At 33.5% G+C, this 11930-nt stretch overlaps 1 protein-coding gene across 1 annotated transcript; it reads right to left on the reverse strand.

Moving 5' to 3' along the window:
* Positions 1 to 953: 953 nt before the first annotated feature.
* LOC125659223 (microsomal glutathione S-transferase 3) lies at positions 954 to 11673 on the reverse strand. The gene is made up of 6 exons (XM_048890832.2): positions 11494 to 11673; positions 10252 to 10390; positions 9865 to 9929; positions 8992 to 9049; positions 4140 to 4212; positions 954 to 1592 (listed from the first exon to the last, which is right to left on the reverse strand). Exons 2-6 carry the CDS (start codon positions 10387 to 10389, stop codon positions 1486 to 1488), a joined length of 441 nt encoding a protein of 146 aa, XP_048746789.1. The 5' UTR covers position 10390; positions 11494 to 11673; the 3' UTR covers positions 954 to 1485.
* Between the last annotated feature and the right edge of the window lie 257 nt (positions 11674 to 11930).

Consider the following 11930-nt stretch of genomic DNA (forward strand, 5'->3'; position numbering starts at 1 on the left):
TAATTTTATAAAAGTATTATAACTACAATTTAGAGCACAGAGTAGGAGTCTGAGTATGAAAACGTGCTCAGAAGTTTTATAATAATACCATATTTATATAGCACCCTTTTCATACACTTATGTACGCTCAAAGGTGCTTAAACCTCCAGGCCTGGAAAAAATTAAGAAATGGAGGTCATTCATCCTCTGATTTCAGACTTTCTTGAATATTGATTGTTTTGCTGTTTTCCGCCACACTCAAAAAAATTTTCAGTTGTCTGGAGGCGCCCAGTTTTTATTGGTGGAAGAGAGAACTGAGATACAATATACCTGGGAAAAGACCACCGACATTCTGCAAGTAAACCGGAAAACTTTCACACTTACGCGCCGACCAGAGGCGAGAGGCCATGTGCTATTGAGCGCATTGCTCCAACCACTCAACCACGGAGGCCCCCTTTCTGGAATAGGATATCATCATAACCATATGGCATGCGTCTTTTAATTGTAAATATAACCAACAAATCCAGAATGACCTAGGTCACGCATGCGTGAACTTGATTTTAGGTCGTCATCATTGTACAATGTACATTTAGTTTAAAGTTATCGCAGTTAAAAATTCAGAACAATCACAACAATGTCGGTATGACCTTGAGGCATTGTACACTGTACCTACGCCCAAGGTTGAACTCAAATGTCATAAATAAAGACAAGACCTTGACCTTTGAAATATAACCTTGAGTGAGGACAGCCTTCAAATTCAGGTCAAAAGGAAGCATCATGTGAACTATGATCAGTATTAATGCAATGGTAAAGTTGATCCGACATTGAGAGAACAGGTAATACACAGTGCACAAAGCAGTGATGTTGTGAACTGGACATTTTTCACTGCTATGCATCGCATGTTCATACCTCTTAACATGCACTAAACATGTGTCTCAACCAAAAACGTAACAAAGACAGAAAAAAAAAAGAAATCCATTTAAATGTCAATTTATTCAGGATAGTGTGTGCATTAGATTACAGTATCCTAACAATTGGCATTAATACAATACATAAAGCAAATTCCAAAATTCTTAGAATACATAATCTATGGTGCTGACTAGTGTGCAAAGGCCATCATAAGTGCCCGGCTACACAATGAATACAAAGAAAAAATTATAAAAACACAGTCATGCATGTCTCCAGTCACCATGAAATCTTACAGATTATTCTCAATTCTAAGTACTCTAAGTTTATTTTTCCAATACTTACTGTTGGTTATAAGAAATATTATCAACTAGTGAACACTGGTAACACTGTTCGCTCTTTCATTCAGTAAATTATATCAACCTATAGATAATATGCAAATTTTTACAGCATATCTCAAAAGTAATCAACAAATGTAAATACTGGTACATTACTGAAAGAAAAATGGCACCAAATATTCTCAATGTCAAACAACACATGCTAAATGATTCAATTATGCACAGCACAACATAAAATGTCAGATGTCTATCACTTGGACGGTTACTTTGGGAAGACCTTGAGCTGTCTGAGGGCGACACCCACCGTGCAGCCCAGCATTGTCAGCAGGCCAATGTATCCGAATGATCCCCACCGACGCTTCTCAGGTTCTTTAATAAAATAATACATTTTGTAAAATGCAGTGGCTTTTCAGATTACTTTTTAAAAAAGCTAAGCAGAATTGTGTTTGTGTTTGTGTGTGTGTGTAATTTTGTCTGAGTCTGTATCTGATCCATGATTTATATTTCTGACTTTTCCAGAGTAGTTGCAGGCCACGTTACCCTACTGGACACATTATATTTCTCCAGTAAAGACTGCCTTTAATGCTAAGATAACCTGACAGACAGACTGGTATCTACTTCTTGTCTATAAAGACAGACAGACAGACTGGTTTACACAGACAGACTGATACATACCTCCTGTATACACAGACAGACAGATAGACTGGTTTACACAGACAGACTGGTACATACCTCCTGTATACACAGACAGACAGACTGGTATCTACTTCTTGTCTATAAAGACAGACAGACAGACTGGTTTACACAGACAGACTGATACATACCTCCTGTATAAACAGACAGACAGGTACATACCTCTGTATATACAGACAGACAGACTGGTTTACACAGACTGGTACATACCTCCTGTATACACAGACAGACAGATAGACTGGTTTACACAGACAGACTGGTACATACCTCCTGTATACACAGACAGACAGACTGGTTTACACAGACAGACTGGTACATACCTCCTGTATACACAGACAGACAGACTGGTTTACACAGACGGACTGGTACATACTTCCTGTATACACAGACAGGCTGGTTTACACAGACAGACAGGTCAGTGATTTTTTTGGGGCCAAAATGCCACCGATATTCGGCTGTTTCCCTTCACTAAAATTAGCTATTTTTTCCCAATTATATGTATGTTTTTCCCAATTTCAAATCTAGGGAAATAAAGCCATTTAAAAAAAAGGTTACCGTGTAAATACGTTTTTTTCTTCAGTTTTATTCTCCAAACCACCCGCACATGTAAAAGGTTTTGTAAAGAATATGTAAAACAATAGAGACATTCATATAAGCAGATATGCAGCGAAGTATATAATTTCCAGATACACATTAAGCCATATTGTTTACAATTTACAAATTGTTTGACCGCCATTACATATGTAGGGTCAGGCTAATAACAGGAAGTAGCCAACAGTATAGAGTTTTACTAAAATCCAAAAAATACAAACAGGAGAGACATTCTAGAAACTTGATAATTAATATACATGTAATATTTACAAGATTATGGGTACAAATGCTGGTGAATTAATAATTTATTATTTTCTTTATGAAATTAGACAATAAGTATTTCTTAGAAAAAGTGAATAATATCTATACAAGATGTGACTTCCAATACATATTAAGGTTGATTGATCCTCATGTGATGTCATAGGTTTTTGCAAAAATTTTAATAATTCAAACTTTGTGCCTGATAGAAATATATCTTTCTGAGGAATTTTATTCACTGGATATAATAAAAATTCTGGTAAACTATTGATACTGAAAAAGTTTATATTTTCCATAGATAATCAATTATTTATGATTTAAAAAATGTTGACAAGGGCAATAACTCCTATGCTGGAATTTCCTCTACTGGATGTCTATTATACATTGGTTTCCCTAATATCCACAATTAATCTATACATATTTATGAATTAGCAGTTTTTTGAAACTGTTGATATTTAAATTTTGTCATTTCAACAACTTTTTATCTATTTTTATTATTTTGTTTAATGAAAATGTGTGATTTTCTGATGTATACTTCTGTTTTTGTATGTCTGACACCTTTAAAAAGATGGAACAAATACATTTTCTTTGGTTATTAATTAAATTAAACTATATTGAGTGGAAATTAATAAAGTTTTTCCACTTTTAACCATTAATATTGATAAGTCACATGAGGATGGAGCAACCTTAAATGATAAATAATGATTTATTTTATGTTTAAATCATATCTGAAATAAACCTCAAACAAAAAAATTGTTATTTGATTATTTTATGCATCTTTGCCATTTTGATTTACTATGAATGATTTTTCCCAATTTAAGGAAAATGTCGCCAACTTTTCCCAATTCAAAAGGAGGGGTGGTAGTTTGAAAAACAAACAAAAAAATCACTGCTGGTAAATACCTCCTGTATACACAGACAGACAGACTGGTTTACACAGACAGACAGACTGGTACATACTTCCTGTATACACAGACAGACAGACTGGTTTACACAGACTGGTACATACCTCCTGTATACACAGACAGACAGACAGACTGGTTTACAAAGACAGACTGGTACATACCTCCTGTATACACAGACTGGTTTACACAGACAGACTGGTACATACCTCCTGTATACACAGACGGACAGACAGACTGGTTTACAAAGACAGACTGGTACATACCTCCTGTATACACAGACAGACTGGTTTACACAGACAGACTGGTACATACCTCCTGTATACACAGACTGGTTTACAGACAGACTGGTTTACACAGACAGACTGGTACATACCTCCTGTATACACAGACTGGTTTACACAGACAGACTTGTACATACCTCCTGTATACACAGACAGACAGACTGGTTTACAGACAGACTGGTACATACCTCCTGTATAGTAGCCCTTGGCAAAGAAGATCCTACTGATGTAATAAAGTGTCCCTGCACATGCTGAGGTTCCCTGTAATATCACGAAAACATTGTATCAGTATCTGTCTATGGTACTATTTTATCTAACATTGTATCAGTATCTGTCTATGGTACTATTTTATCTAACACTGTATCAGTATCTGTCTATGGTACTATTATATCTAACATTGTATCAGTATCTGTCTATGGTACTATTATATCTAACATTGTATCAGTATCTGTCTATGGTACTATTATATCTAACATTGTATCAGTATCTGTCTGTGGTACTATTATATCTAACATTGTATCAGTATCTGTCTGTGGTACTATTATATCTAACATTGTATCAGTATCTGTCTGTGGTACTATTATATCTAACATTGTATCAGTATCTGTCTGTGGTACTATTATATCTAACATTGTATCAGTATCTGTCTGTGGTACTATTATATCTAACATTGTATCAGTATCTGTCTATGGTACTATTATATCTAACATTGTATCAGTATCTGTCTATGGTACTATTATATCTAACATTGTATCAGTATCTGTCTGTGGTACTATTATATCTAACATTGTATCAGTATCTGTCTATGGTACTATTTTATCTAACATTGTATCAGTATCTGTCTATGGTACTATTATATCTAACATTGTATCAGTATCTGTCTGTGGTACTATTTTATCTAACATTGTATCAGTATCTGTCTATGGTACTATTTTATCTAACATTGTATCAGTATCTGTCTATGGTACTATTTTATCTAACATTGTATCAGTATCTGTCTATGGTACTATTTTATCTAACATTGTATCAGTATCTGTCTGTGGTACTATTATATCTAACATTGTATCAGTATCTGTCTATGGTACTATTTTATCTAACACTGTATCAGTATCTGTCTATGGTACTATTATATCTAACATTGTATCAGTATCTGTCTGTGGTACTATTATATCTAACATTGTATCAGTATCTGTCTATGGTACTATTTTATCTAACATTGTATCAGTATCTGTCTATGGTACTATTTTATCTAACATTGTATCAGTATCTGTCTATGGTACTATTTTATCTAACACTGTATCAGTATCTGTCTATGGTACTATTATATCTAACATTGTATCAGTATCTGTCTGTGGTACTATTATATCTAACACTGTATCAGTATCTGTCTATGGTACTATTTTATCTAACACTGTATCAGTATCTGTCTATGGTACTATTTTATCTAACATTGTATCAGTATCTGTCTGTGGTACTATTTTATCTAACATTGTATCTGTCTGTGTGTCTATGGTACTATTATATCTAACATTGTATCAGTATCTGTCTGTGGTACTATTATATCTAACACTGTATCAGTATCTGTCTATGGTACTATTTTATCTAACATTGTATCTGTCTATGGTACTATTTTATCTAACACTGTATCAGTATCTGTCTATGGTACTATTTTATCTAACACTGTATCAGTATCTGTCTGTGGTACTATTTTATCTAACATTGTATCAGTATCTGTCTATGGTACTATTTTATCTAACATTGTATCAGTATCTGTCTATGTGTCTATGGTACTATTTTATCTAACATTGTATCAGTATCTGTCTATGGTACTATTTTATCTAACATTGTATCAGTATCTGTCTATGTGTCTATGGTACTATTTTATCTAACATTGTATCAGTATCTGTCTATGGTACTATTTTATCTAACATTGTATCAGTATCTGTCTGTGGTACTATTTTATCTAACATTGTATCAGTATCTGTCTATGGTACTATTTTATCTAACATTGTATCAGTATCTGTCTATGGTACTATTTTATCTAACATTGTATCAGTATCTGTCTATGGTACTATTTTATCTAACATTGTATCAGTATCTGTCTATGGTACTATTTTATCTAACATTGTATCAGTATCTGTCTATGGTACTATTTTATCTAACATTGTATCTGTATCTGTCTGTGGTACTATTATATCTAACATTGTATCAGTATCTGTCTATGGTACTATTTTATCTAACACTGTATCAGTATCTGTCTATGGTACTATTATATCTAACATTGTATCAGTATCTGTCTGTGGTACTATTATATCTAACATTGTATCAGTATCTGTCTATGGTACTATTTTATCTAACATTGTATCAGTATCTGTCTATGGTACTATTTTATCTAACATTGTATCAGTATCTGTCTATGGTACTATTTTATCTAACACTGTATCAGTATCTGTCTATGGTACTATTATATCTAACATTGTATCAGTATCTGTCTGTGGTACTATTATATCTAACACTGTATCAGTATCTGTCTATGGTACTATTTTATCTAACATTGTATCTGTCTATGGTACTATTATATCTAACATTGTATCAGTATCTGTCTATGGTACTATTTTATCTAACACTGTATCAGTATCTGTCTATGGTACTATTTTATCTAACATTGTATCAGTATCTGTCTGTGGTACTATTTTATCTAACATTGTATCTGTCTGTGTGTCTATGGTACTATTATATCTAACATTGTATCAGTATCTGTCTGTGGTACTATTATATCTAACACTGTATCAGTATCTGTCTATGGTACTATTTTATCTAACATTGTATCTGTCTATGGTACTATTTTATCTAACACTGTATCAGTATCTGTCTATGGTACTATTTTATCTAACACTGTATCAGTATCTGTCTGTGGTACTATTTTATCTAACATTGTATCAGTATCTGTCTATGGTACTATTTTATCTAACATTGTATCAGTATCTGTCTATGTGTCTATGGTACTATTTTATCTAACATTGTATCAGTATCTGTCTATGTGTCTATGGTACTATTTTATCTAACATTGTATCAGTATCTGTCTATGGTACTATTTTATCTAACATTGTATCAGTATCTGTCTGTGGTACTATTTTATCTAACATTGTATCAGTATCTGTCTATGGTACTATTTTATCTAACATTGTATCAGTATCTGTCTATGGTACTATTTTATCTAACATTGTATCAGTATCTGTCTATGGTACTATCATATCTAACATTGTATCAGTATCTGTCTGTGGTACTATTTTATCTAACATTGTATCAGTATCTGTCTATGGTACTATTTTATCTAACATTGTATCAGTATCTGTCTATGGTACTATTTTATCTAACATTGTATCAGTATCTGTCTATGGTACTATTTTATCTAACACTGTATCAGTATCTGTCTATGGTACTATTATATCTAACATTGTATCAGTATCTGTCTATGGTACTATTTTATCTAACACTGTATCAGTATCTGTCTATGGTACTATTTTATCTAACATTGTATCAGTATCTGTCTGTGGTACTATTTTATCTAACATTGTATCAGTATCTGTCTATGGTACTATTTTATCTAACATTGTATCAGTATCTGTCTATGGTACTATTTTATCTAACACTGTATCAGTATCTGTCTATGGTACTATTATATCTAACATTGTATCAGTATCTGTCTATGGTACTATTTTATCTAACACTGTATCAGTATCTGTCTATGGTACTATTTTATCTAACATTGTATCAGTATCTGTCTGTGGTACTATTTTATCTAACATTGTATCAGTATCTTTCTGTGGTACTATTTTATCTAACACTGTATCAGTATCTGTCTATGTGTCTATGGTACTATTTTATCTAACATTGTATCAGTATCTGTCTATGGTACTATTTTATCTAACATTGTATCAGTATCTGTCTATGGTACTATTTTATCTAACATTGTATCAGTATCTGTCTGTGGTACTATTATATCTAACATTGTATCAGTATCTGTCTATGGTACTATTTTATCTAACATTGTATCAGTATCTGTCTATGGTACTATTATATCTAACACTGTATCAGTATCTGTCTATGGTACTATTATATCTAACATTGTATCAGTATCTGTCTATGGTACTATTTTATCTAACATTGTATCAGTATCTGTCTATGGTACTATTTTATCTAACATTGTATCAGTATCTGTCTATGGTACTATTTTATCTAACATTGTATCAGTATCTGTCTGTGGTACTATTATATCTAACATTGTATCAGTATCTGTCTATGGTACTATTTTATCTAACATTGTATCAGTATCTGTCTGTGGTACTATTATATCTAACACTGTATCAGTATCCCTCTACGACAAACTTATATCGACAGTAAAGGCAGATCTTTTTGTTGGGAATTTAATTTCACTGATTTTGTGGATGAGAATCATCATGAATAAATAATATTTATAAATGCAATAAAATCATATAAAGCTTGACAAAAATAAAACCTCAAAATTTAAAATGTTTTCTACACATAAACTTTGCGATTACTTGAATTGTATAAATTGTAACAATCAACTACACTAAACAAGTGCTCAACACAACGAGAAATCAACATTTCTATGAGATCTTATTTTTCAATCATTCATTTTTCTAATTTTAACGACTTTCACTAATTATAAACTTAATGTACAAGACAACATATTAAACTACTGATGTACGCAGCAGCACTGCAGTTTTCATTTTAAATATACAGTGTTCTTACCGGTACTAATGATGATGCAGTAGGTTAGGGTTTCTATAATTCTTAAATTCCGACATTAATGTTTGGAGTTTTAATTCCTTTTATCAATATTTCACTTAACTTGTAAATTTCTGTGTTTTTACAAATCTACCATGTTTAAATTGCTTGAACACCATTATCTCTACAATATATCAATCTGCCAATTTCATAACTTGTTAATTGGCAGCAATATGACAACTTAAAATGTTTTTTGATAATCAAATCACAAATTAGAATCCCACTCACTGGGTACTGCAGTCCTCCGATAAACAGCAGCATCAGGAACTGAGGGTAATTCTCCAGTCTGAAACACAGAAATAAATCATCAAGCCGCCTTTAAAAATACCAACATTAAAAAAAGGCTGGTACGTTTAGCTGTCTCTTTTTCTCCAAGAACTTACAGATTACATATTTAGAACTGTTACTCCAAAAGGGATGTAAATTGATAATTTGACAAAAAATTGTGATAACAAAGTGCAAAAAAGTCTTTATGGAGGGGTATTTATAATCCCATTGAACAAGATGACATCTTACACTCAAGAGTGTTCCCCTTTTTTAAATTGCATTGATACCAAATCTGATTATTTTCACTAAAGATAACATATACAAGAGGCAGAATATTAAAACAAGTTAATACTGTGGTTTCACCAATTTTGTGAATTGTAATTAGATGAAGGTATGTTGATATGGAATTCTGTGGAGATACAACTGTACGTTCTTTCTGATTCCGTGCTCTACTATGACAAAGATTGATTGTATCTTTCTTAACGTTTCTCTCTCGAGAATTTTTCACTCATATGGAGACCTCACCAAGACCAGTGAAGGGCTTCAAATTTAGGCCTTTGCTCGGCACTTACAGCCATTGAGTAGTGAGGGTTCTTTAGCGTGCCACACCTACTGTGACACGGGACATCCGTTTTTAACCATTCACACCTGATGCCGAGCGTTTGGCGGTGGAACTGTCACTACCTGTTTTAACGACTTAGGTCTGTCGCGGCTGGGATTCGAAACCCGGCCTTCCACATGCAGGGCAAACACTCTAACCTCTAGGCAAAGAAAACAACAGGAATTGGTAAAATTATAAAACTACAGTATAAAAGTTCTCATACATATTCTTACGTGTTCTGATGGGCTCGCTGAATGCAGTTAAACATTTTGCTGTCAGGACTGTACATAATTGGATACTGAAGAGTCACAAAAAGACAAGTATTCATTCATTCTTTAGTTAAGTTTGTAATAAATATTTTATTTTTAACTTTCACATATATGCATATATATATATTAGATCGTTATATCAAAAGTCATAGCAGAATATCAAATACTTCAATACTTTAAAACACCGTCATACATGTAATCTAATCAAAGACACATGAAGTACAGTATAATTCTACTGGATTTAATTTGCATGCATCTAATTCATTTTTTGATGAAATGGAAAAATGCAAAAAGAAATGTACTGTGTTGTGTATTGCTACAAAACAATACAGATTTGTTGTGTGTACTTACTGGCACTTCATACTGCTTGCGGGCCTTGGCAACATTTACACCCATCCACATGTTAACAAATGTGCTAGCCAGACCAGTGAAGACGACACACCCATAGTGATCTGGGAGGGCATCAACAATTTTCGACAAATTTCCCATACTGCAAAGAAATATTGGAGGAATATGTCATTATTCCAGCTCTTAACTACATATCTCAATACTCAACTGCAACTTAGTATTTACGATAATATGTTGATGGAGCTACCATTACAGTGAGCACAGCCACATATATGTGAGTGGATCCAGAATTTTTCCACATGGAAGTATGCATCTTTTAAGGGTCCAACTGAAACTGTGGACTAAGGACTAAGATGTAGTATTTTACAACAGAAAGTGCATACAAATAAGCAAAAACATTTATTTTCTACCTAGCCCATGGATGGTGGCTTTAAACCCTCCATTCCTCCAAATATACATGTCTGACATAGAATCCACCAACGAATTTAAGATATATCTGATTTTTAAAAAAAATAAGGAAAATTTGTATGAGTACTGAAAATAACACAATTGGATAATAAAATCCTCAAAAATCTTTTTATTAAAATGGCGGTGATTTAATCTCGGGTGAAATTCAACTCCTCTTGATATTTGGACTGATGCCTTCACTGAATCTTGGAGCAGTCCTTTAATTTTATGATTCATATCTGGAATTTACATTCTGTTTTGGCTGATTCTAGCAATTAATGTGCACTTAAACTAACTCTCTATCACTATCAATTTTGCATGGCTTACCGTTTAGGTTTGAATATCCCCATATCCCTTTAATGCATGTAGCTCTGCAACTCGCAGAAGTCAAAATTGACGGTACCTTCACTACCTTGCATTGTCTATTACAGTACCTTGCACATACAAACAACGTACAGACAGGTGGACAGAATGGTGACCTACTATAGTGGTGGGTAGGGGGTAATTGAAAATTTTACAGTGACCCCACATTAAGGGCATTTGTCGAACACAGAAAAAAGTGTCACCGTCTCCGTGCTTGACATGTCAGTTGGGGAAAATTGGGTAAAATGGATGGGGAACGACGGGAGTTGGAGGATGGGAAGAGGAGAGATGGAGGGAGAGGTGGGTCATATATATTCCCCCCTAAGTCAGAATCATTACACAAAGGGGCGTGACGCAATATCCACAAAGTGTCAATGACACATGAAGTTAGATATCAGTCTAGCCTACTTCTGCTTTCGATATTTCATGCAATACCTCTAAAATACTTGGTTGTGTAACGCCAGTCACCGATTTCTATTCCAAATATTTTCAAGGACACTGCTGCAGTCCGTAGTCGCGTTGGTTTGCACGTTTATATAAGATACCGGAAGTGGCTTAAGATAACCCGCACCAAGATAATTCGCTCGCTCTAACTCCAGGACAATCTCTCACCAGAGGGCGTATTATGCTGCGCTACAACACCTCTGTCAACGTCTAAATGTCAAGATTTTTGGCAAAACTTATTTCTACCTATTGCATTATAAAGTATGATTTTACAAATTCTAGTGTTAAGCTTAAAATTTTACAGTAAGTTCACAAAAACAACGAATTCCATGATTATTCTAGTATTATTGGAGGAATGAATATTTATATAAAACCTTTTAATTTGCTCAGGTGTCTCATATTTACCAGCTTCTGTGTTTATAAAATTC

The sequence above is a fragment of the Ostrea edulis genome, chromosome 1 (genome assembly GCF_947568905.1).
Source record: "Ostrea edulis chromosome 1, xbOstEdul1.1, whole genome shotgun sequence".
Lineage (NCBI taxonomy): Eukaryota > Metazoa > Mollusca > Bivalvia > Ostreida > Ostreidae > Ostrea > Ostrea edulis.